This window comes from Gambusia affinis, linkage group LG09, assembly GCF_019740435.1.
Source record: "Gambusia affinis linkage group LG09, SWU_Gaff_1.0, whole genome shotgun sequence".
NCBI lineage: Eukaryota > Metazoa > Chordata > Actinopteri > Cyprinodontiformes > Poeciliidae > Gambusia > Gambusia affinis.
Genome location: NC_057876.1, coordinates 23,688,415 through 23,714,415, shown reverse-complemented (window position 1 = coordinate 23,714,415; position 26,001 = coordinate 23,688,415). Strand labels below are relative to the sequence as shown.

At 37.3% G+C, this 26,001-nt stretch overlaps 2 protein-coding genes across 3 annotated transcripts in view; one reads left to right on the top strand and one right to left on the bottom strand.

Moving 5' to 3' along the window:
* Positions 1 to 14,894, top strand: part of lnx2b (ligand of numb-protein X 2b) — a 25,613-nt gene extending 10,719 nt beyond the window's left edge. Inside the window, exons 4-10 of the mRNA XM_044127345.1 lie at positions 2,088 to 2,287; positions 5,837 to 6,262; positions 7,430 to 7,576; positions 9,032 to 9,206; positions 11,573 to 11,816; positions 12,960 to 13,118; positions 13,738 to 14,894. Coding sequence (XP_043983280.1) covers positions 2,088 to 2,287; positions 5,837 to 6,262; positions 7,430 to 7,576; positions 9,032 to 9,206; positions 11,573 to 11,816; positions 12,960 to 13,118; positions 13,738 to 13,873 — 1,487 coding nt within the window. The 3' untranslated portion in view covers positions 13,874 to 14,894. The remainder of the gene's footprint in view (positions 1 to 2,087; positions 2,288 to 5,836; positions 6,263 to 7,429; positions 7,577 to 9,031; positions 9,207 to 11,572; positions 11,817 to 12,959; positions 13,119 to 13,737) is intronic.
* On the bottom strand, positions 11,763 to 26,001 carry chic1 (cysteine-rich hydrophobic domain 1). 2 transcript variants are annotated; one of them, XR_006371718.1, is made up of 7 exons: positions 25,505 to 26,001; positions 23,519 to 23,573; positions 21,458 to 21,613; positions 19,817 to 19,873; positions 19,315 to 19,374; positions 18,161 to 18,265; positions 11,763 to 11,845 (listed from the first exon to the last, which is right to left on the bottom strand). XR_006371718.1 is itself a non-coding variant. In XM_044127349.1 (6 exons), exons 1-6 carry the CDS (start codon positions 25,651 to 25,653, stop codon positions 18,215 to 18,217), a joined length of 528 nt encoding a protein of 175 aa, XP_043983284.1. In that variant the 5' UTR covers positions 25,654 to 26,000; the 3' UTR covers positions 16,584 to 18,214. The 2 variants fall into 2 exon arrangements, 1 of the variants encoding a protein (XP_043983284.1); XM_044127349.1 differs by lacking the exon at positions 11,763 to 11,845 and having other exon boundaries at positions 16,584 to 18,265; positions 25,505 to 26,000.

Here is a 26,001-nt window from a genome sequence, read left to right as displayed (position 1 = left end):
TTACTTGATTGTGCTGTAAAATGGTCCAATGTGGCTGAAAACACATAAAACTTCTCCTTTAAAAGTGGATGAACTGCTGCGGACCTGAGGAGGACGGAGCCGCTACGGTTTTCAGTTTTAAATGATTCTCTTGATCGCAGGTGAATCATCAGCCTCGCTGCAGGAACATGCACCAGCTCACAGATGCTTTAACCACACAGTGTCATCATCGGAAAAACCCTTAAAGCGACAGCAGACCTACATCACAGATCAACATCTGCCAACACACCTGAGCTGATTAATGCCCCTCAGATTTCTGTTCGCTCTCAGCCGTGAAGCGATAAGAAAAAAAAAAAAGAGATCAACTCGAAGAAGCCAATTCACTTCGCTGACAACAGCTTTGAAGGCTGAATTTGGGTTTATTTAATTCACTGACCCAGTTTTCAATCCTGCGCTGAGCTTGAGAAAGCTTCTGGAGTTTACACATAAAGCGACCGCACTCCATTAGGTCCGGCGTCAGACGGGACTAGTGGAAAAACGTTGAGGTGGAAAATGTCTCTGCCGACATCACTGGATAATTATTGCTTTGCTCCTAAAGGTTAACACACTTCTTCCAGGTAAAGATCGCCAGCTTTGAATTTAGAAAAGATACACACTGGAGGCCAAATATTTAAGCAAACCGTTTTAAAATAAGCAAAAATAAATACTAATTCCACTCGCTTTTAAATATAAATTTTTAAAATATTATAATTAGTACTTTTTTAAATCTAAAATTTTTTTTTTCCTGTTTAGGTTTTTAAGTTAGTTAGGATGTTTTAAATATAATCTACGTCTTTGACTTAAACTTCTTTAAGTAAAGTGACTTCATGTTAGTTTTAATGAAATTGGATTCTCATACTGGACCGTATTTCTAATTTTTATATTTTTTTTTTATGTTTTCTAAACATTTGTTGACCATTTCCCATAAACATGCAGCTTTGCATTATGCGGTCGGGTGATTGTTTAAGAAGGAAAAGTTATTTTTTAACCGCATTATGCAACCATTTTGGGTTGAAGTCGAACGAAGGTAAATTGGGCTTTAAATGAATTTAGTGCTGGAACCAAAGGTCGGCAAACTCCTGTTAAACATTACATAACCGTCAGCTGCTACCTCACCTGCTGTCCTACTACAATAAATCACTTTGAGGTGTTGGCTGTCTCCCTTCACGTAAAATTAAAAGTTGACCTTTGATCGTCGAGGTTCATTTATTTTCCCACGTAAAACTCAGCCCGACTTCCATTGGAAAATACCAAGAATTTCTTAATATTAAAAATATCCGCGGTCTGAACTCCCCCTCCCTTCATTGCCCAGATGCTCCACAAACACCCATCCTGATCCTCTCTGACCTAAGAATGTTCCCAGACTTCTCCTGCTACTGGAAGCAGGACATTTTATTTTGAAAGCCATCCATGCACTGTAAAAACACAAAATCCTACCAAGTGTTTCTGGTTTAGCTTCTTGTGCAAATATCTTGGTGCACTTAAAATAAGACAAAACTAATTCCAAGTGAATGTTGAGCGAGCCATAGGAGCATGTTTTGTGTTAATAATTCCTTAACAAAAATTGTTTCACTTTTAAAAGGGAAAAAATTCTTGTTTCAAGTGAAATAAAATGCCAGTGAACTAGTAGATTTTCATAAATATTAAGAAATTAACCTAAAATAAGCTCCTATTTGTTGCTGAACATTTACTTGTAATTAGTTTTGTCTAATTTCAAGTGCATTAAGATATTTGCAATAGAAAGTAAACCAAAAATACTTGGTAGGATTTTGTGTTTTTGCAGTGTCTAAATATATTTCTGTTCCTAAATGTTAAATAAAACCTATAACCTTAAGTAGTGATTAGTACAAAGGATGTATAAAGTTTTACAGTGGCATTAATTTTAGCTGAATGCAATAATAGTATTCAAATGGCTGGACTCAGTAAATATAATGTATAAACTTTAATTAAACAAATCATCACCTTGGATAATAAAATCACAAATGCATTGAAAAACCTTTGAAAACTGTTATTATTTGTACATCGGCCATTTGTTTCTGATTTCTGATGAACCCAGCTTTGTTCTGCAGACAACACGCCGCTGCGGTCCAGTCTGGTGGCCGAGGCCAACGTGGTGGAGCTGTTCAGAGACGAACCCGAGGAGGAGCTGGGCCTGCGCATCGTGGGAGGAAAAGACACTCCGCTGGGAAACATCGTGATCCAGGAGATTATCCGGGACTCGGTAGCCTCGCGCGACGGCAGACTGGCTCCAGGGGACCACATCCTGGAGGTGGGCCGAGCATTTCGCATGATGTCATGTCTTTTTATAGTTCAGTTAGACGGGTCAGACACCGGTACTCTGGGACCGGAGTCCTGAACCTTCGGATGGGTTCTTGGTCCAACACCTTTAGTTAATTCTTGGAATCCAGTTGGAGGCATTTTTTTAAATTATTGATTAAACTTAAATCCAGACGTGGGTAGAGTACCGAAAAACTGTACTCAAGTAAGAGTAACGATACTTCAATAGATTTTTAATCAAGTAAAAAGTAAAAAGTAGTCATCTAAGAAATGACTAAAGTAAAAGAAGTATTTGGTAAAGAGTCTACTCAAAATATTAATGATTTAATATTTAAAAATTACATCTTCAGACGGACCAAAGAATAAAAAATTATGTGGAAATTTGGGTATTTTAAAGAGCAAAGTGATTCCTGCAAATAACATGATTACAACAAAAGAAACATTTTTCTAAATCAGTTTCTTTCAATATAAAACTAAAAGCTTTAATAAAAACTGCAGGTCTGTGTCTGGTGAATTTTTGGTTAAAACATGTTTGTTTGTTTTTTTTCAATGGGTAGAAAATCCAGAAATTTTACTCAAGTAAGAGAAGAAATACTTCATAATAAAATTACTCAAGTAAAAGTAAAAAGTACAGACCAGTAAAAATACTGCTAAAAGTAACATTTTTCCAAAAGGTTGCTGAAGTAAATGTAACTAGTTTCCACCCAACTTTGATTAAATCTCAATTCTTATTGTTTTGGTGACTATTTTTGTCAGCTGCACTGATAGCAAACTTTTTATTAGCTAAAAGTTTAGCTAATAACCTTTTAGTGTTCAGAGCTCCAGGGGAACATTTTGCACTATTTTTGGATGTTGGTAGCAGCAGCCCAGAAGTTCATCTAAATTTTCAACCGCATCAAATTTAACATTTCAGTTTTACAAATTCATTTTTGTTTTTTACTTGAACACTGTGCAGACATGCAATTTTGACTTGATATTGTAGAAAATATGAAGTTATTATTATAACTTATTGAAAAAAAAAAAAACATATCCAGATAAAACAAATTAAAATAATTCTTTATTTATTTTGAACAGGTGAAATATAAATATAAAAAATATACATCACAGCTAAACATAAACAAAACTTCCATATCCAGTTTGAAAAGGACAAAGTTTATTAAATCCTAATTCTGTCGTCTGAATATGTTCCACATTATACACGTTTACACATAAAAGGAAATCTAAAACAACTGTAAATGTTTTAAGGGATCAAACTGAACATTTCATTTCGTTGAAGCCATTTATTTAAAGAATTATTATTCCGGACTTGACGGGAAGTTTATCTTTTGCAGGAAACAACATTTAGTAGGTCATCATCTTGTTTGGTGACGGGTTTGCTCCTGCTGTCTTATGTGGTTTTTCAGCGTTTTAACTGAAATGTATCTGATCGGGGCGGAGGAGGATCATGAGTGTTTCCTTTACATCTGCGGTTTTAGGTTGGCTTCAGGCAAAGCATGAAGCCAAAACACAGCTGGAGCAAACCTGACAGAGACAAACATGACAAGTCACTTCCTGTTCACTTACTAGGCCTGTCACAATAACCAATCAATTAATACATTTTATAATCAATTGAAACTCAAGCTCAATAATTTTCATTTGCATCATTTGTTGTTTTTTTCTCTCATTATATCAAAAACTGGATGATTAAGGTCTCCAGTCTCAACTAGCCCTTTTTTTTATTAAATGACAATTTTTTTGAAGAGACTTCACCATAATTCACTTTGTGTTGTTTTTCTTTATTTATTTTGGAAATTTAAAACACAGTTCCAGTTAGACTTCCAGAAGTATTTAAAGTTTATTGATCTTTGAGAATGTGTTCTTACATTATTAAGCCATTACCACTATAACACCTGAAAATGGCCTTAAAAAACCTCCAATATTATCATGTATCGCAATAATTTCTTCATCGTCCAGCGAAACTTGTTTTTGTGACATAGCGCTTTACAAAACCTTTCTAAAATCGTAAGTTTTCCAGGTTGTCTAAACTCCTTTTATCCGTTTACAGGCCGGTCATGGTCCGTTCACTCCTTACAAAAGAACCATCATGGGAAGAATAAACGTCTGATTTATTTAACGGCAACTTAAAAATAAAGAAAATACATGAAAATGCTCCACAGTTTAGTGGATAACTTTCAGAAAACGTGCACTAAAAGTGAAAGTAAGAACCCAGATGGTTTCCAGAGAAAAGCGTAAACTGAAGAGATCCCGGGTTGTGATCTCTCTGCAGCAGAAGGAAGGACGGTGTAGCTACATGTTTGGAAACGCTGTAATCCGTTGAGCTTTCTTTGCTTACATGATCCGTGTATTTAGCAGGGAAGAGACTGATGTAGCATGACTGCATTTAAGGAGAAAAGGGGGCTTAATAGATGATCTCCAAGATAAAAGATTCCTTATTTTGGGTAGTGATTAATTCCTAAATAAATATTCCAATATGTCTGACTGCTGGAAATGCAGGCAGGATTCCCGCCTACGTGTGGGAAACGCTGCATAGCGTGACACCGTTCATCCCAGCCTGGTTTTCAATGAACAACTTCAAACTGTACTCTCAGGATAATGCAAACACTGTTTTCTTTTTAAGTGACGCAGTGGGGGACAGTAGATATTCAAGATTAACGGGTTTTATCGCCGTGGCAACTGGGCGTGTTTACACCAGACACAAACCCGTCATTTCAGAGAGAGCAGCCTCACCTGCCTGGTGCAAACTGCTGGTTTGATTTCCAAAGAAAAGTAACGCGTTGTTTATTGTTCTCTACTGGACATGTTTGTTTTCATAACAAGACATGTAAAGTTTTTGTTTTATTTGTTTTTTGTTGTTGTTGCTCTGGATTTATATAAAGGAAAAATAATTTGAGGTTTTAACCAGAAATGTTAATCATTCCTGATTTCTACCTTTTTTTACATACAGTTGAGGTGAAGTTTGTGTGAATACCACATTTCAGCAACAACACAGTTCAGTTATTTACGTAACACAGTAAATATAAAACCATCAACAAACTCTACAATTTATCAGAATCATCAATAACAGTTATATTAATCAAACTCTATTCTAAACAAGTGGGGGTTTGTCCTTCATTTAAATAAACTGCGTTTCTGCATCTTTGCAGTTTTCTGGAAGTTTGTGATTCATAAAAAATATGTTTCCAATTAACTCAAACTTAAGTATTTAAAATATATTAAATATTATAGTATTTTAAATATCCAAAATAAATAAACAAAACAGAAACAACAAAGAAAATGAATTATGAAGCCTCTGTTAAAGTTCAGACTGAAAACTTTTTGCTATTCAGTTTTTGGTAAAAGGAGAAAAACGATAAATTGTGCAAATGGAAAAGATTACACATTAATCGTGTGATTAATTGATGTATTGCTTGTTGTGACGAGCCTACCTCTGCCTGTAGATGTCTTACATTTAAGTTTTCAGTGGGAATAAAGTTTGAAACCCTTTATTCAGTGGGATCACAGTTTTGGGTCGTGTTGTTTCATCCTGGTTTCCTGTTTCCAGGTGAATGACGTCAACTTGGCTTCGGTTCCCCACACTCGGGCCATTTCGGTTCTGGAGCGCTCCCCGCTCCTCCGGCTCACCGTCATGCAGGAGAAAGGCTTCAAAATAAGAGACCAACGCTCGGATCATCCCCCCGCCGCCGCCGCCGCCGCCCAACCCCCTCATGGTTCCCAGGGCAACAGTCCATCGGACCTGCACAACCTGGGGAAGGTCCTGCACGTCATGCTAACGAAGACGCACCGCACCGAGCCGCTCGGCATCAAACTCATCCGGAAGTCCGACGAGAGCGGCGTTTTCATCCTGGACCTTCTGCCCGGCGGCTTGGCAGCCAAAGACGGAAAACTGAGGAACAACGATAAAGTTCTGGCCATAAACGGACACGACCTGATGCACGGCACGCCGGAGAGCGCCGCTATGATCATACAGGTTGGAAATCAGCTGCTCTTTTCTGACTCGGCTGCATGTTTGGACCTGCAGCCTGTGTGTAGTGACTGGAGGTTTTATGGGTTTGGACTGTTATTAACTGAGCTGCTCAGGAACCGCAGACGGAAACCAGCTGAAGTCTGATGCAGCTTTTGTTTACGTTTATTTGAAAATTGTCCTTAAATTAATAAGCTTAACCTTCCTTCCTTTCCTCCTCCATTTCTTCCTTCCTTTTTTCCTTCTTCCTTTCTTCTTTCCTCTTTTCTTTTTGCTGCAAAGCAAAAAGCTTCTTTCTTCCTTCTTCTTAGCTCTGTTCTTGTGTCCTTCCTTCTTTCTTTACATTTTTCCCTCCTTGCTTCAATCCTTCATACTTTTTCTCTTTCCTTCCTTTTTTGCATCCTTCCTCCCTTTGCTTTATTCCTCCATTCCTGCCTTTCCTCATTCCTTACTTTACTTTCTGCCTTTATTCATTTGCATCCTTTCTTCCGTCCTTCGTTTTTTCTTTTTTAAATCTTTCCTTTCTACCTTCCTTCCTTTGTTTACATTCTTCTTTCCTTTTGCATCTTTCTTTCCTCCCCTCATTCTTTTGTCCTACCCTCCTTTTTATTGTGTCTTATCTGTTTTCCTTGCATCTTTCCATTCAGTCTGAATTTTAGTTACCATAAATTCAAGAAGTTGAATTATTGTTATTTAAAAAAATAATGTAAAGTACTGAGAACTCTAAAGTTGAGTCAGGATTAATAGAAAAATTTACCACAAAAACATGTTGGAACCATATAAATATGTGTAGAGGGCACACACTCTTGGTGCATTCACTTTCATTTTAGATAAATATGACAATGAAATTAGTAACATTAAAATGGAGATGAACTTGAGTTATAATGATAGATGCACAGGTTTCAAGAAAATCAATTACAGAGACCAGAATTATAAGTCAAAGCTAAAAAAAATGACACCAGGCAACAAAACTGCAAGGGAATTATTATTAGGAAAAAACTAATTGTATATTTTGGTGTCTGATATTGGCACTTCTACGTACAGAGATTTCCTCCGAGGTCTGATCAATACTAGGATTATTTATAACTATATGTTTATCAGCCGCTTACTGATGTGTCAGACTATTGGTTTGCAGGAAAACAAATGTTTTTCTTTTGTTCTCTGTGTTTTTAGAACAGTGAAAAGTGTGTGAACTTTGCTGTTCTGCGGCCGGCGGAGAACCCAGAGGAAGCAGGAAGCAGCAGAGAGGGACAACACAGCAGAGGAGTGAGAAGGGCCCCGGAGCCGCAGTATTTCAGGCGGCAGACCACCTACCTGAAGGTTGGACAAATCAACATTTATGGTTTTTAGTTTTTACTCCTTTTGTTTGGCTGTGAAAACACAGCAGAACCAGGTTCTGGTGTCACAAATGACAAGACGAGAGCATTTTTATCAAAAAATATGTTTATCTGCAAGTTGGGTAGTAAGTACTTACATTTTACGTGAGTGGTTTCTCTCTATACATCAAGCATTTAAGAAGTAAACAGGAAAAACGGTACTGGTGGATAATTGTGAAGAAAAAACAGCAGGAAGAAGGAAGATTAACTCGAACAAGTGTGATGGGATTCCTTTGCTTCGGCTGATAAAACAGTCAGAAACGTATTTGGTTCTCAGCGAAACGTTCGCTGAGGTTCACACACTGAGGAAACCAGCAGACTGCAAATCTGAACACCTGCAGATTATCTTTCAGCTAGAAAATAAAAGTGATGTGGTAAAATATTTATCATTACACAAGTCAGTGTAACTAGTTACTTCCCAGGTCTCTGGATTTTCTGCCCACAGAATGAAAATCAAATGTTTTCATCAAAATTCACCAGACACACACAGTCTGCAGTTTTTTGAGTTTGACGGTTTTCATATTGAAAGAAACTGATTTGGAAACATTTTCCTTCGTCTGATTTTATTATTTATTTGAATTATTGTAGTTTTGGTCGTTGAAATACCAAAATTTCCACCTAACTTTATATCTTGGCCCATCTGATTGTGTAATTTCTAAATACTAAATGATTAATTGATCACTGAGTACTTTTATCAAACACTTTTTTACTCCAGAGTAATTTCTTGGCTTCCTTTGACTTTTACTAGAGTATAATTAGGTTGAAGTGGTGCTGCTCTGACTTGAGTGCAGTTTTTGGGGACTCTGCCTCCTCTGTCGGACGGTAAAGGGAAAAGCGATTCCCCCTCCAGTCAGGGGTGAGAAGTTTTCACCTGCGTTGGAGATGAAAGCTCTGGGCCTCCGTCTGTCCTGATCAAAAGAGCCGGGGTGCTGCTCTCTGCCGCCGTGGGGCCGCTGCCGTCTTCTTCTTGTTGTTTTTTTGGTTGTTTCTCTGGGAGGTGAGAGGATCAAAGCTGGTAACAGTTAGCTTTCGCCTGTGGAGTCGAATCTTTTCGTCTTGCTTGGGGGGGATGGGTTTCCTGCTGTGGGAAGGAAGAACCCCCGCCTCCCCCAAGCTTCCCTTCTGACAGTTTACAGACTCAGTGGAGCAGCGAGAAGGCTGCTTGAAGTTGTCATTTTCCACACATCTTTTCCACTACGAGCGCCGAGTGTTGATCCTCACACTTTACCCTTTTACCTCTCAGCTCTGTCTCAAATGTTTCACATTTGTTTCTACAAGTGGTCCTCTAAACGGGATTCGCTGCGTCAAAAGATCCTGCTAAATTATTGTAATTTATGAATTTGTGTGGCTTGAAATCCTGAGTATTTTTGTGTTTTCTTGGTTTGTAATTGTTTAATAGGATCCACCAGGCGGTTTTACCTGTCAGGAGAAGACGGTGAGCCTGAAGAAGGAACCTCGAACGTCTCTGGGCATCACCATCGGCGGGGGGAGGGACTGCCGCAGCCGGCTGCCTGTTTACATCACGAGTGTTCAGCCAGTTGGCTGTCTGCACAGAGATGGCACCATCAAAAGAGGTACAAGACCACATCTTGTCCCGGGATTCTTACGGTTTCTCTTAATGACACTTAAAAAAAAAAAAAAGCCAGAAAACTGATTTAATTATTTTTTTATATGGAAATGCACAGAAACAGTTCGCTTTGAGATACTGAGTGGCACTTTTAGATACTCGGATGGAAACAAGCGGACATAAAATTGCTGTTAAAGGGGTTCTATTCATCAAAAATTACTTTTTACAGGTTTCCATGTGAGTCTCAACTACTTCCAAAAACCGCACACAACCGTTTTTCTGTCTGGAAAATGAGCCGATTGTAAATCCTCCTGATAGTTGAGGCACTGCACCGTTACCTAGCAACACTAGCGGAATTCCGCCCGTCACCTAGCAACCACAGAGGAGCTCCAGCACGTTTGATCCGCTGGTTTTACCGCTTCTGGAAAAGACAAGGTTTTTTTTTTTTTTTGTTGACTTGCCATCCAGAAACCACTTGCTACATTCTTGCTGGTTGTGCAGGAGGCTCCACTTCTGCTTTTCAAAGATGTACGGTTGTATAATTGCACATCTGCTTGCAGCCGTTTTCACATGTCAGAATAAACATTGATTTGGAGGTGGGGTGTCCAGCAGCAGCTTATTTGGATCACAAGAGGCTCAAAATATACATAAAATCTCATCCTCTAAGAATAATTTTATGTAAAAAATGTAACCAATATGTTTTGTGTAGACCATAAACCTATCCTAACCTGCTCAGGGTCAGGCACCAAAGTGCAAGGAGACACAGTTGGTATGTTTGGAATAATATTCAGACTTTTATCTTTTTTCCACAGTTCTGTTTATGAGACCAAAGGAGTTCCACTCCATTTGTGATTATTGTTTGCATATTACACAGTATCATCTGAATCATGACTCATTGCCTCATAATGTCACCTCACGACATTTCTCTCTGAATGGAGCCCTGCTGCTGTTTTAACTCTGAGGTCATCATTTCTGACTTTACCAGAGGAAAAACAAACAAAAACTTAAGGAGCTTTGATTCTAACTATCAGACATGATACATTTCCCCAGAAGTTACTGTGATAAACAAAACATATTATTGTTTGGAAACCATTTTCAAGTAATCTAATAATTCAAAGAAACCCTCAAAAAGGTCATTAACTTTGAATTTCTAATCAACAACCAAATCTGGAACTGGAAGACATTTTAAACATCCAAAATAAATAAAACTATGGAGGGTTTAGAGTGACAAAAGTAAATGCATAAATACAAAAACTCCCTCTGATTTCTGTCTGAAGTCTTTGTAGTTTCCTCTGATTCTTGGCTTTAACGGCGTCGTCCTCTCACTCTGGTTTTCCTTCTGATGAGTGAAGTGTTAGCAATGTTTCGCTAGCAGTTTTCCTGGCCAGTTGTTTGGCCATCAAAACACCAATTTAGAGACTGGATGCTGGCTCTGGACTGGTCCTTGAACTGCTTTTGTGTAAAATCGACAATAGGTTGTATAGGAAAAGGGCTATTCCGTCTTTTCATCCTGCCTCCATTCAGAGGAGACACAATGTGTGGCTCTAGGGCCGTAAACAGAGAGGATGTGAGCGAAGAGGCGCTGATTCATCACATCGGTCGGCTCAAGCTTTAGGAAAATAAAAATTAACATTTATTTTTATCTAATAAACCTTAACTTCACCAGGTAAGGGTTTGTATTGGGGCTGAAACTGTTGATTATTTTAGTAATTGATTATTAAGATGATTAATTGCATAAGAAAAATTTTACATTTTGCAGATTTTTCATTTAATCCCCTTTTCATACAATATTAGAAATGCATTAAAAGATGCAAATAAACAAATCAATTACATTTTTAATAAGAAAATGTACTTTTTATTGCCAAAAATTTATTAAAACTATTCCACTTGATTGGATAAATCATATTTACAAAGGTTTTTGTATCTTAAATTTATATGTATTTTGTACAGTTTTCTAATGGCCCTTGAGTCTGTATACTCCAGTTAACGATTTATCAATTATTGCACATTTAGCAGTGAGTACATGAGGTTGATTGACAGCGCTAAACCCCTCCTCCTGGCTCTGATTGGTGTTTTTGATTGTATTTCTTCAAACGGCAACCGTAGCTCAGGAAGGAGGAAGATGGGATTGGTAATTTCACAGATTACCTGTCTCATAAACTGTCACAAGATAGTGGCAGTTTTAACAAATATGTAGAAAAAATATTTTTTATTAAACTTGCACACTGCTGCTTTAATGTTTCCTGGAGATATTTGGGAGCGGATTACAGAGTTGGATTATTCAGACAAACAATCACTTTCTGTAATTAAGAGAAAATCTTCTGCGTTTTGTATTTATGAGCTTCCTGCTCATTAAATGTTAAACTTCCTCAGGCGACGTTCTGCTGAGCATCAACGGCGTCGATCTGACGCAGCTGACCTACAACGAGGCCGTGTCCGTTCTGAAGGCCCAGACGGCTCAGGCCCAGGTGGTGCTGCGCGTCATCCAGACGCTCTCCGATGGCGCCGAGGAGGACGCGGACACCGGCAGCAGAGACGACTATGACAACATGGACGACCAGCGAGACGAGATCCGGACCTGGACGCCGCTGTGGACGCACTGGCTGGGGATACCGAGGTAAATCCCAACCACTAAACCCAGGAACTCTGCAAAAACACAAAATATTAAGTTCTTTTGGTCCAGTTTCTAGGACAAATATATTACTAGACTGAAATTAGAGAAAACTAACTTAGAAGTAACTTTCAGCAAGATATTGGTGCTTGTTTTAGGTCAATAATTTCCTTAATATTGATAAAGAATTCTAGTTCCACTGTCAGATTATTCCCCTTGTAATCTGGTATAAAGTCTAATTAAAAGTGATAAAAAAAATTTTAACCATCTGCCATTCGAACTAGAACTTTTTTCATCAATAATAATGAATTATTTACTTAATACAAGTTTAATTTTGTCTTATTTTCAGTGTACTAAGATATTTGCAGTAAAAACGTGACCAAAAATATTTGGTAAGATTTTGTATTTTTTGCAGTTTTCTCTATCCTCCTATTAAATAAATTAACCATAAACATTTGCATTGTTTAAATAATAAACAATGCAAATAATAAGGGGGAAAAAAAACAAGAAAATGGTGTCATGTTCTCTTAAATTAACATTTTATGACGTCACTAAAGGCCTGAGGTCGTTTTTGAGAAATGAGGTTTAATCTAGATGGTCCAAAAACAGGAGAAACTTTAAATGTTCTGTAGGTGACGGATTGTTTAATTTTGTGAAAAGTTGCATTAAAAGTGTCATTACAGGTGTTAGTCTTATGCACCCCCTTCCAAATAAAGTTACCATTTTTTTCTGTCAGGCAAAAGTTTGAAATCTTCACCGCTTTCTGCGACTTGGGGCAGAATGTCGATTCGCTAACGCTAAAGATAAAGCTAAAGATAGTTAGCGCTTGAGTTATTGCTAACTAGCTGCCAATAAGCATCCATCATGGATAACTTAAAATTTTATCGGCAGTTAGCTGAACCTGTACATTTCTGTAATGATACAGGTCTTAAATTTCATTCATAATGGTCTTAAAAAGTCTTAAATTTGAGTTGGTGAAACCTGCAGAAATCCAGAGTCGCAGTGGAGGAGCTACAGAGTTGCAATGTTGATCACAACGGATGCTCTCCCGTTTGTTCAATATATATATATATATATATATATATATATATATATATGTGTGTGTGTGTGTATGAAAGTTTGTGCTCTAACTCTGACTTTGTCCCTCAGTCACATGCACTGGTGCAGGGACATCGTCCTGCAGAAGACCAACAGCGAGAGCTGGGGCTTCAGCATCGTCGGGGGTTACGAGGAGAGCCACGGGCAGCAGCCATTTTTCATTAAAACTATCGTGCCTGGGACGCCCGCTCACTTCGACGGCCGTCTAAAGTAAGTAAAACTCGCCACACTTTTAGCCGAGTCCCTCCAGATACAGACGGACGACAGATTTTTTTATCACGATATTTTGCAGCACTATTGTGATAACAAGAATTATTTATTACATTACTGTTTGTCACAGCAATTATATCCCCACAAGCACAAATACTCTAGAAAAAGATTCCCATTTATAACGTGTAAAGAAGTGTAACTTGTATCACTAAGCTGCACATATTAACAGTATTTTCAAATGTATTGACGTTTTCATTGAAAATCAAAGTTTTCTAAGTTTTTTTTATTGAAAAACTGGTTTTAAAAAACTTTCTTTTGGGTGATTTTTTATTTTTTTAATTTTTTTTTTTTTACTTATGCGAGTTATTGTCATATTTGTCCTAAAAATACCAAACTTTCCCTGTAACTTTATGTTTGATCTGTTTGGTGATGTAATTTTTAAATATTAAAAAGACTCTCGGCAATTTAGTAATTTCTTGGATTTACTTTTACTTGAGTATAATTTTTGGGTTCTCTCCCCTCTTCTGGTACAGAGTCTTTTGCTCTAGAAACCAAAATCAATCTGTAAAATTGGATTTTGGCTCCTGACTCTGGGTTAACGGCGGCTGTTTCTGTTCAGGTGCGGCGATGAGATCGTGGCGGTGAACGGCGCTACGACGGTGGGGATGAACAACTCCTCGCTCATCCCGATGCTCAAGCTGCAGAAGAACAAAGTCACGCTGACTGTTGTGTCCTGGCCTGGAAGTTTAGTGTAATAAAAACAAACTTTGTTTCTTTTTGTGTTCATGTGAGCATTCACAAGTAGCCCTGTTCAGCTGCATTCCTTTAATCTCTGATTATTTTTGTTAATTTTATGCAGAACTTTGTACATAATCCCAGTCTCTTCTGTTAAATCTGTCCTGTAGAAACTGATTGCAACACTAAAACGTACAAATCATAAAAATTTAGCCAAAACTAACTAGAAGGATTCAGTTTTGATGACTGATTCTGGCATCCGCTGCTAGTATAAACTTTAATGTAGGATCCTGACTGTAGACAGACGCCAAACAAATGAATAATTGGATTCAGTCCAAAATTAAAGCTAATTTTGAACATGATGCAAAATATTTCTTTTATAATCTGAATAAAATCAGAGTGTTTTAGAAGGTGGGTTGGGTATTTTCCTGTATAAATGTTCATTTTTATTAAAAGAAGCAGGTAAAGTTAGGATGTAATACTAAAATGTGACTCATGTACAGATGATTATACTAAACTTGGATTAGAAAACAAATTTATTCATCGTTTAGGCTCTTTTTTAAAATTTATTTAATCACATTCAGGAACAACAAATAAGCTTGCAGTTCTCTTCTTTTCCTAATAAAAGTGTTGCTGATTCAATGTTTATTTTTTAATTTTCTTTTATTTGTCAACATCCGAGCCCTCATTTTTAGCACTGTATTTATTTCCATAAATGGTTAATCTTGACAGACTTAAAGGAAGTGGGTGCCTTGGAGGTACTGAAGGACAAATAACTGCCTTAAACTGTCACTGTACCAAAATGTGTTAATAAATGTAGATTTAACGTGGCCTTGCCTGCATCCTGACGGAGGCAGCTGTCGAACAACAAAGTGGCTTTTTGAAATATAAACCAAGTAACGTGTAAATAATCCCCACTCTGTTTAGTTTTGTTCAGTAAAATTATATCAAATCATGTTTTCTTTGGTTTCATTTTGTAGAGTTTAACATGTTGAAGTCAAAGAAATGTCTCGAAGTAATAAAAACATTTTAAAATGAGAACGCATGCGTGTGTTTCTTTATCCCAGATGAGAAGTGTAATATGTATGGAAGCCCTTTTTGGTCAATTCTTGATTCAATTACAGCTTTGCCTTGCGGTTTACATCTCTACCAGTTTTGATGAATAGTTTTGTTGATCGATAGATTTCTGATTTGAATTTCAAATTATTTGACTGTCGGTTCTTTTGAAATTTGCAGAAACAAAAAGGTGAACACTGTTATCTTTTTCCTGTTCATTAGTTTTTAATCCGTCACATAAAGTCTAAATTTCTCATGGTTGCAACATGAGAAAATTTATAAACCTTCATGGTGTATTGATACTTGTGGACAGCTGTACGTGTTGGAACTGTTCAGTGTCTGAACTGCTCACTGCCCCCTAGTGGTAAAAAATATGTATATTACATAAATATGAAATGTTTGCATAATTTCACACGCAGCCTAATCTGGACTGGGAAAGATTCAGGTAATTCAGAAGATTCTTATATTTGAGTCTTTATGTAGAGAGCTTTTAGTTGCATTTTTGGATTAATTCTGATTTTTAAATACAGTTTTTTTGTAAGATTAAAAAAAAATTTAAACAAGAGAAACTATTTGGTTTTGTACCCTGACTGATGTACAATCAATTTTCAGTTTATTTTGATTTTTATGTAAAATCTTGGTCATGTTATGATTTCTAATAGAACTCTAATTGGAATACAAGCTGGCCCGCAGCATCACAGATCCTCTACCGTACATAAGTGGGCTTTTTATGGACAGACTAATAGGGCTACTCTAAGAAAATAACAGTCAATTATGAGAGATAAAGTAATATTATTACAGTGGCAATACTGCAACTTTATCATGTTTTTATTCTCGTAAACCTGACTTCATCCTCAAAATGTGACTTTATTCTCATGCAACTATATTTTTGTAATACTATGACGTTATAACTTTATTCTTGTAATGTGGTTTGTGTTTTTTCTTGGTATGTATGGCCCTATCACTCTGTCATAGTTTTTCTATATATACATCTATTATTTTAAGTTATCGAAAAGCTCAATAGTGGGCTTATTTGACAAAAACACGTTAAAGTTTGAGAAGAACCAACTTTCACATGTTTACATTTCTGATTGTAGGACAAAAAAAGCTTTTTTTTGTGTGTAGATGGAATTTTATGAAAACTTCCTGCCCCCAATGTGCCATTTCTCTGCTACTTATCCACAAAAGAAACAAAGTTGTGGATTACCAATTAGAAGGTCCTCAAAAATTAAGATATTTACTAAAATGCCTGCAATACAAGTAGATGGAGGCACTCAGATGATTAATTTTTGCTCACTTTACTCTATAATGAAGTGTAATTTTACTAAAACTAACTCGAGTTACGGACTTTAGACTAGGATTGAATGGGAAAACTGAAACAAAGGATCATAAAATGTCCCCACTTCAGTGCAAGGGGAGTTTTTCTTGTATTTAAGATACAGTAGAAACAGAGTGAAGCGTGTTTCCACCTCTCTGACCACCGGTCTGTAAAATTAGGAAGTAGCAGCAGGTTATGATAGCAGCGTTCCAACGTTTTACAAATGTGTCAAGTAATTGCAGCCCATCTTGTTAAAGTTAACGATACAGCGCCTTGTTAAACATGACAAACTGCTGCAGCTTTGGTTGCAGAACGCCACGAATTAAGAGAAGAAACAAAAAACAAAACAAAAAAGGTGAAAATCAACAGTTTATTTTCTCTCTTCAGAGGAATTAGGTCGTGGTGACGAACGTTTACATGAACTGTAACAATACCGGGAGGAGGATTTCAGTCTCCTTCGCACATAAAGGATACGGTACTATTCCAGAGGCACTAATAAAATGAAACCCGGGAAATGTTTTGACCTAAATCAGGGGCGTCCAAACCTTTTGTCACATGGGCCAATCGACAATAAACTGAGCAGTATTTAAATTAAACAAATAAAGTAGTCAGATTTGCTGCTGAAAAATTATGTGTAAATTATTCTAGATCCAAAACTTAAAACGGTTCTGCAGATTTTCCTTACTAACAATATTTAAGTAAATTTTCTAGGTCTGAATTGAAAGAAAAAATGAATAAAATCAGGATTAAGGCCAATCTTTCTTTGAAAATGCCTGCTGTATTTAGTTAAGTTTATTAAATCAATTAGAAGCAGAGATTTGGGTGAAACTTTTGAGTAAAAGTTACTGGTTCTTGAAGAGAATAGAAAAAGCATGGTTATTTTTAGCAAATATTTTCTATTGTAAGAATATTTTACTTGTTTGTGATCATTTTGTCATTTATCAAAGTTGTATCTTTCTTGAACTGAAGTCAGCGGCCACACACAACCAGTCCAGGGGCTGCAAATGGCCCCCGGGCCACACTTTGGACACCCCCGACTTAAATGAAAAATAACACAATCACTCAGGATGATGACCGAAACAAAGTGAAGTGCTTCCAACACGGCACAGACGGATACAAAACTACAAAAATAATGCAAAATTGAAGGATTAAAAAATACCTATAGAATCGATCATTGGCAAAAACCCACTAAAAGACAATTTGAATATCAGGATTCTCCTCTGGGCTCAAGTGCAATAATCTGGCATCATATACACTGTAACTATATATGGCTTACAAGGTAAACAGGTCCATATGAACTAGACATCTTTCATTAATCAAAACTATGGTACAGCAATATATTGGCAAATAAAATCTAAAAGACTAAGTAAACTTTATGTAAACAATGGCAAACCACTGTACAGCTTATCCTACCCTGGTATTTACACGTCAACTTCTTGTACTAGCTAATTCCCAGGTACAAAGAGTTAATATAAAGACAAAAACAACATGGAGGGGGAGACGTACGCCGGGCGCTAGGCAACCGTCTCGTCTACCTGCTAAGAACTGGACCCAGCCGGTTCCAGTTACATCGATTTATACTTTAATATCCAACCGTACATAAGGCAAGGATCGTCACGGAAAGGTGGAGGCATCACATTCGTCTGCGAGGAAGGGGTCACTGGTTTACCAGGCTGGAGGTTCTTTGGGGTAAATGCACTTTTCAAAAGTTTTACTTGTTTTAACGCATGAGATAAAATAAAATCAGAGTGCAACAACATCAACAAACGGGGAGAAAATGTGCAAAATCTGCTCTAAAGCAAAGTGTCAGTGTTGCAAATTGTTTTGTACAAAGTACAGGGAGATGTACGGGGTCGTCACGGGAGACGCCAGACCCTTATTCCAACATACTGTGTGTATATATATATATATATACATACATATATATACATACAAGGCACTAAGGATAAGATTGAAGGGCCGTCCATCCGGTCTGATGACGTTTTCCTCAGTCCGGTCGGAATATAGGATATTTAGGAAGGAATTCTATAAGAATCACCTGCAGAAAGAAGAAAACGGTTTACAGGAAAACGGCAAAACACTCTAAATATTTTAGCTTTAAAGCAAAGTGTAAGGAATACAAAGTAGTATTCATGCAGCCATGTTCAATAAATTGGAATATCATCGCCTTCATGTAATAATGGCCGAAGTTATTTTTCGCCAAAAGGGATTTTTTTTTTTTTTTTCGTAAAATATCTTTTGGAAAAAAAAAAGAAAAGGCGGTAAGCATATAGAAATATCCCTACATCCTGAATTGTTTCTTTTTATTATTATTTCTCAAATTTTATTGTATTTTGTTGGGATATTTTGCAACAGCTCAACACAAAGCAGTGAATAATTGTGGAGTGGAAGGAAAATGAAACCTGGTTTAGATGTGTTTATTCCCTCCAGGTGTAAATAATTTACTGAACTAAAACTTTAAACATATTTGCACATTTAGAAAGTCAAAATATATCTCATTCGTCTTTACAAATTAAATAAAAGAATAAAAATAAAGGCCATCCAAGTTAAATTAAAAGATAAGTAGACAGATAATTAATTCTTTTGGGGTTTCTGTCTTTCACACAGCATTCCTAGATTTACATAAAACTCTTGAACATCAATATTAAGTCCTTATTGAACTAATCTGTGCAGAAAATATAAACATTTTCTAATTAAGATTAAATAAAACACCCTTTGTGTTTTAATGTTTGACACAAAACTTTTCGAAAACTTGGTTCAAATTTTGTAATAAGAAATCTATTAAGCACCTGTTGCTATCCAATTATTAATCAATTAATTCAAATTATATTGATAAGTCACACAGAAAGTTTTTCACATGTTGACGTTAGAGGTATTTTTTAGCTGCAGTGTTTACTAAAGGAACACTGTTATTACATTTAGGGCAAAAAAGTGACTTGTTAGTTTATATCTTATATAAAATGACAAAATGCTCATTTGTTTTCCAATTAATCATCAGATAACTAAAATAGAAGTTGCATCTATGCTGTATTGTTTTGAAACTCGTAACACATAAATCTAATTTCTAATGTTCGTCGGTGAACTCACATATTCCATCATGTTGCTGCTTTCACATTTTCTCTTGCTGAGCTTCCAGTGCAGCCCGAGCTGGAGGGAGAACAGAAGAGTGAACATCTCTGCTGCTCTTCAGCAGAAACAAAGACACTCAAACACCCCCGACCGAATCACACACACACACACACACACACACAAAGAAAGGAAGGAGAATCTGTCTGAGATCTCCTCTTTAGCGTCGGGGGAATTCAGGAGCAGGACTGTCTGGTCTCGCGGAGGTCAAGCCGTGGCCAGACACCCCGAAGAGCTTCCTTTATTTCTCGGCACGGCTACTAGCTGTAATTTGTTGCTGTGAGACAAAACAAAATTAACACGGCCTTTTACTGCCGACCTCGCGGCCCTCTCAGACCTCTGTGGCAGACCGCAGTTTGCAGAACAGATTAATGATCATTATCCGTCACGATGATGCTCAGCTCGCAGACAAATCACGCACTTTCACTCAACAGGCAAATGTACAGGTTGACACGTGTCTCACCTTGTGGTATAATCGGTTATTTTCCCACTCTAACAGCTTCTGGATTGACCGTCTCGTCTTTGGAATAAAAAGAAACAAAAATGAAGAGATGCCCGTCAGACCACATGAATCACAGGTCAATCAAACGCTCCAACAGGTAGGAGGAAACTGCCTCCACTTTCAGGATTTATGGACTGAACTCCCCAATTTACCAGCCAGTAATTTCCACTTTGTTGTCAGTAACACAACCTTTAAATGGCGCCACCTTGGGCTGGGAGAGAGAGAATCGCTAAAACATGAACATGAGCCGTTATTACCATCATGGCTTTAAAAATCAAACCCTGAGACAAAACACACGTGATTAGGCCTGTCACAATAAGCAATAAATCAATTAATCGCATGATAAATTAGAACAAACTCAATCATTTCTATTTGTATAATTTATAGTTTTTCTGTTTCCACCAAGAACTGAACAACAAAAGTGTTCAGTTCAAAGTTTTGGTCTTAACTAGTCTTTTTTTTTTTGAAGGACAGTTTTGTTTACAGAGACTTCTTCATTCATTCATTTTGTTATCTTGGATAATTAAGATGTATTTCAGTCCAGTGTTAAATGTTCATTAGAATTTAAAGTTAATTGGTCTTTGAGAATGTGTTTGTGGGACGGCCTTCACGTGACGATAAAAAGCCTAAGAATAAGAGGTTTCCTAACGAAACTAGACCAAAGTAAACGTATGATAAACTTCTATCAAATTAATGATATAATTTTGATCCAGTTTCTCTCCTTGTCGTTTCGGTTGAACAAACATTTGGGTTAATGAGTAAACAAGTCGGTTCTCCATCTCTGATGTCCCCCGGACTCATCAGCTGTTCTTCGTTTGGGATTGTCACTGTGCTTCTGATTCAACGGGCTGCGTTCTCATCACACGCCGTGATATCGGGCCGAGACAATCCAACATGTTGAATTTCCCGATTTTAGATCGGAGCGGTCCCGACGTTCTACCGACTGGAGCCGACCAGTAGCTAAGTAGGCATTACATTTACTTGAGTAACTTTTTTGAAGAAAAAAAATTACTTCTAGGAGTATTTTTACTACATTGTACTTTTTTTTTTTTTACTTAAGTACTTTTAAGTAATTTTACTCTTACTTGAGTAAAATTTCTGGATTTTCTACCCACTGAATGAAAAACAAACATGTATTAACAAAAGATTCACCAGACACAGACACACACCTGCAGCTTTTGTAAAAGTTTCATAAGGTATTTTAATGAAATAAATTGATTTGGAAAAATTTTCTGTTGCCTGATTTAGTTATTTTTTGCAACTTATATGAATTATTTTCATTTTGGTTCTTAAAATACGAAATATTCCACTTAACTTTATATTTTGGTCCGTCTGATGATATAATTTCTAAATATTAAATGATTGATGACTCAATCAATTGGTCAGTATTTGAGAAGACTTTTTACTTTTTACTTCTACTTGAGTAAAACATGTTGAAGTAGTGCTACTCTTACTTGAGTACTGTATGCAAGATTATTGGTTAACATTATCTTAAGTTTGACCTTAGATTGTCGGAATGAGCAAATCGGGACAAAAATCTGGATAAAAATCCTGCCGGATGCTACATGAGAGCTGATGTCAGGCTGTTGGAGTCGGACTTACTCTCTTGTTGAGGCAGATGACGGGCCACAGACTGCAGCCCACCGTGCAGCAGCAGCACAAACAGCCGCAGAGAAGCCACTTCACATTCACTGGCAGGTTCTTCTTTAAGCAGGCGTTCACTCTGCCGATGCTGGTTTTGAATTCCTCTGGCGCTACCTGAAAAACCCCCCCAATTATTTCAAGTATTGATTAATCTATTGATCGTTCTGACGATTAACCGGATAAAGAAAAAAGACATGTCCTCCAGATTTGTCATGCAAGATTTTTTTAAACATTAGAAGACGTAGAAAAACAAAAAAATTAATTGCTTTATATGCAGAATTTGAACGACGGGAAACTAAATTATTCCACTTGGAAAAAACAGTTTCTTTATAATCTTAAATGTAAAATGTACTTATTTTTGTACAATTTTTGCTTAATTACAGCAAGTAAGCAATAAACAAAAAAACATTCTGTTTTAATCAATGTTGATTAAATCTAATGCTTCATGTACTGCAGGTCAAAGTCAGTCCTTGAGGGTCGGCATCCTGCACATTTTAGTTCGTTCCATGGTAGCACCAACAACCATTTCAGCATGTCAATGTTCTTCTTAGGCTTTCCAATGAGCCATCATTTGATTCAGGTGCGTTAAACCAGGGAGAAAACCGAAACCTGCAGGATGCCGACCCTCCAGGACCCACTTTGGGCGCCCCTGATCTACTGCTTTTGGAAAGAAAGAAAATAAAAACGGCCTTCAGTTCTGGATACTTGTTACAGTTCATCTGATAAACAATAAATAAATAGACTTTTATTTTACTTCAGTTGTGAATAGCTGCATGTAAAATAATTTCGGGGTTCTTCCTGCGCTCTGAACGCCACAGCGCTATGGCTGAGTGGAGCTGTTTTCAGAGATTATTTATTTTTTATTCTATTTCTTACTTTTGCAAAGAAACGAGAAGTTAACCTCGTAAGGAAACATCTGAAACAGACAACGTCGAAAAAGTACAGAAGCTGGTGCATTCAAAATAAATTTAAATAACGTAAATTAACATAGCACTATAAATTAGTTGAAAATTATTACAATATGATTAAGATTGATTGATTAATTGATTAATTACAATTGATTAAGATTAACCGGTACAGCACTAGAGGAGATGTGCAGCTAAAGAACAGCTGAAAGGGAGAGGGACAGTGCAAGTGTCTCAGTGTTGTTGACCCAAAAGGTGCTTAATTGTGCTGAGGAAGGATCAAAGAGCTGGAGAAAACCAAAAGGGTAGATGTTTGCAGATGTTGTCCAGAGATGGGATCTCTTTATTCTACACCCAGACTTGCTAACTGAGCTCCAGACTGTTCAAGGCAAAGCAGGGAGTCAAAGGAGAGATAAGCTGAGAGCCTGTGGCAGCACTGGCCAAACAACTTGAATGGATGCTCATTCCTCGCCGAGTCTGTACGCCATAAAACAGGGGTCGTAATCTTTTATGACAGGATGCAAAGGTCTCTTTGCAAACAGCTAAAGAACTCAGAATAAAGCCCAGCAGGGTCTGATCTGCACCCTTCAATCATCATAATTGTGACCTCATCCATCACATGTCACCCTGGGTCACAATACTGAAGGTGCTTTTTATTGCCCTACACTTCCCTCGGCCTGCTCTTCCCCCCGCAGCCTTTTTGTGTTTCAGTGTCCGACCCAGGAAGCTCCCCTGTCTGCGGCAGAATCCTCATTTCATTATTTTATCACCTGGAGCTCGACCCTCCGAAAAAAAGAAAAAAAAAAAAAGAAACAGATGATCCCCCTGCCAGCCGAGCACCAATGGACGGCTTACTCATTTACAGAACTGGACAGCAGCACATTCAGGCTCTTTTCTGCCACGCTGCCTATAATGCATCTGCATCAGATCAAACCGACCCAGGAAACTTTGAATGGGCCGTTCTGGGGAAGTCAGGGCCACTAAAGGCCCAGCAGAACAAAAGATCAACTGCAGCTTTAATTGCTTAATTCATCCCGGTTGGGTTTGAACAGAAATTAACATGAAAGAGTGTAGTGTAGAAAAACTTTTAAAAAATAATAACAACAAACCGTACCTTTCCTGTGAGAACAGAGGGAAATTCTGTGTCGAACCTGTTGCTTAATCCAAACCTGGAAAAAGGAAGAGAAAAAAACATTTGACATGAGAGCTAAAACGTAGGAAAATTGGTGCAGTGATGGTTATAATAGTTAATTTAATCATTTCCACAGCTTAATAATGTTAAAAACAGAAAACATGAACAATAAAAACATATTTCCTTTCAATCATTTACTCAAATTGCAGAAAATATTCAGTCATGTTGCTAAAGATGAACCAATACTGTCATACTGCTCTGCCAACAATAATGATAAATTATCCCAGAAGTTATTGTGCAAAACAATATTGTGATTTTGAAGACATTTTCAAATAATGTTATGATAATGGCATAATAACACAAGAGCATATTCTGAAAAATCAATAAACTTTAAATTCTGGTGAATATTTAACACTGGAACAGGAAGATATTTTAAATATCCAAAATAGATAAACAAAACAATAATTAAAATGAAAAAAGGGCTTGTTGAGACCAATGGACCAAACCAAAGACTTTTGTTATCCAGATTTTGTTAAAAAAAGAAAAATTAACAATCATGCAAAAAGAAATTAGAGCTTTAATTATTGAGCCATTAATTGATTTATTGCAACAGGCTTGCAAGACACACATCTTCCAAGAACTTCTTTACTATCATCAGTCCGCAAAATATTACCCCAAAGTTTTGAGGATCATGACAATATTTTTGAAAAATGTAAGCTGGACTTTTGTGTTTGGTTTGTTAGCGCTGTTTTTGTCCTGGATCTGTCCCATGGAGGCCATTTTTGCCCCATCTTTTGCTCATTGTTGGATGAGGGTAGTTTTGGTATATCACCGCTCCTAAGAAGGTTTACTATGGTTTAATGCCATCTCTGTTTGTGTATAATGTTTCTCCCTGTGGTTCGTTGGCCTCCCAAGAAATTAGAAATGGCTTGGTAGCCCTTTCCAGGCAGGCGGATGCCAATTAATTGACGCTTCATCTGCTCTTGATATTTTTTCAGCCAATATCAAGTTGGCAGACGGGTTATGTTTGAGTAAATTCTTGGTTTGGCAATAAAATTTAGATTAGTTTTCAAAAAAGAACATGTTTAACAACATAATTTAATCAGGTTTGATAGTTTGTCACCACACTGGTTAAAATAGCCTTTCCCCCTTAATTTAAATAATTTTAAAGTTTTAATGGTCTGTGTCTCACATTAAAAACTGGTTGTATGTTCTGACATACTTAAGTGTGACAAAAAAGAAAAATCAGAACAGATATTAAAGGGGCTAAACACATTTGCCTCAGCCAGGCTTTTCTACATAAACAATTATATTCAGATTTTTTTTAATCTGCAAATCTAACCACACTTGTGATTTGTTTTTGAAATGTTCTGTACCCCAAACAGAACAAACACCCTCTGACAAGTTCAATAAAATGACAGGGACTGAGTATATGAAGTGGATGATAAAAAAAAAAAAATGAAGAGGCAGCCGGTAGTGATGACAAGATGCTGAACTGAGAAGCTTTTTAGCCTTATCACTTAATCAGAGTTTTTAAAGTGCAACAGCCTCCATCAGTTGCCCAGCGGGGTGTCTACTCATAGCCTTTATATTTAAACTTGGTAAAATGTCGGAAAAATTGACAGATAAGACACTCAACTGATAATGTTAGTCCAAAACATTAGATTGATGGCTGCTGCTCGGTGATAAGACTTCTAGCTAACGGTTAATCTCATGTAAACATAACTATCTGGAATACCAACTGCCAGTCCAGGTAACGGTTGCCATGGTGACCAATGGTCGTTACTTTATTGTGCGCTAACTCCTCGACTTGACAGATGTTCAACTATTTCAGTTGTGTTTTGACGTTAGCTAGTAGTAGCAGCAGGCTAGCCTCAGTTAGGCAGGCTCTGTCTGTGGGAATAACAAAGCGACCCCCTCACACAAACAAGAGAAACAAGAGGGGGAAAAAAGCACAGCGCGGCTTACACGGTGATGTGCCCGGCCCCTCGCATGATCACGGGCTCCGGACAGTATCTTTGTAAGTGCTCCTCGCTCACTACGTGCTCATCGTCTTCGTCTTCTAACTCATAAATGGTATCAAAGTCCGCCATGTTGGGTTGTAAGACGCTCATCATCGCCCCGCTGCGTCCAGATTTACAAGAGCTGGAACCTTATATGGCAAGACAGTTTGCCATGTAAGAGGCAGACTTGGATCTTTCAAAGAAAAAGAAGGTTTTAGAAATATCTTTTATTGTCCTACTATGTGGGATTTTGACACCAGGAAGATCATTTCAAATGAAAAAACAAAACAATAATAGCAGGGTTAGACAGACTTATTGAGTTTGTTAAAGTCTTACAGCTGCTAGGATAGGAAGGATCTGTGATAATGCTCCTTTATGCACCTAGGATGCATTAGTCAGTCACTGGAGAAACTCACCAGTTCAACAATAGCTTCATATATAAAATGGGAGACATTGTCATAC

What these genes read in the sequence shown, in the direction of transcription:
- chic1 (XM_044127349.1), bottom strand. Translation starts at nt 25,653, where the DNA reads ATGATGAGCGTCTTACAACCCAACATGGCGGACTTTGATACCATTTAT. An exon ending in CCTCTGTTCTCACAGGAAAG is followed by an intron (nt 21,614 to 23,518) that starts GTACGGTTTGTT and finishes GGGGTTTTTCAG; the next exon opens with GTAGCGCCAGAGGAATTCAA. An exon ending in TCATCTGCCTCAACAAGAGA is followed by an intron (nt 19,874 to 21,457) that starts GTAAGTCCGACT and finishes TTTATTCCAAAG; the next exon opens with ACGAGACGGTCAATCCAGAA.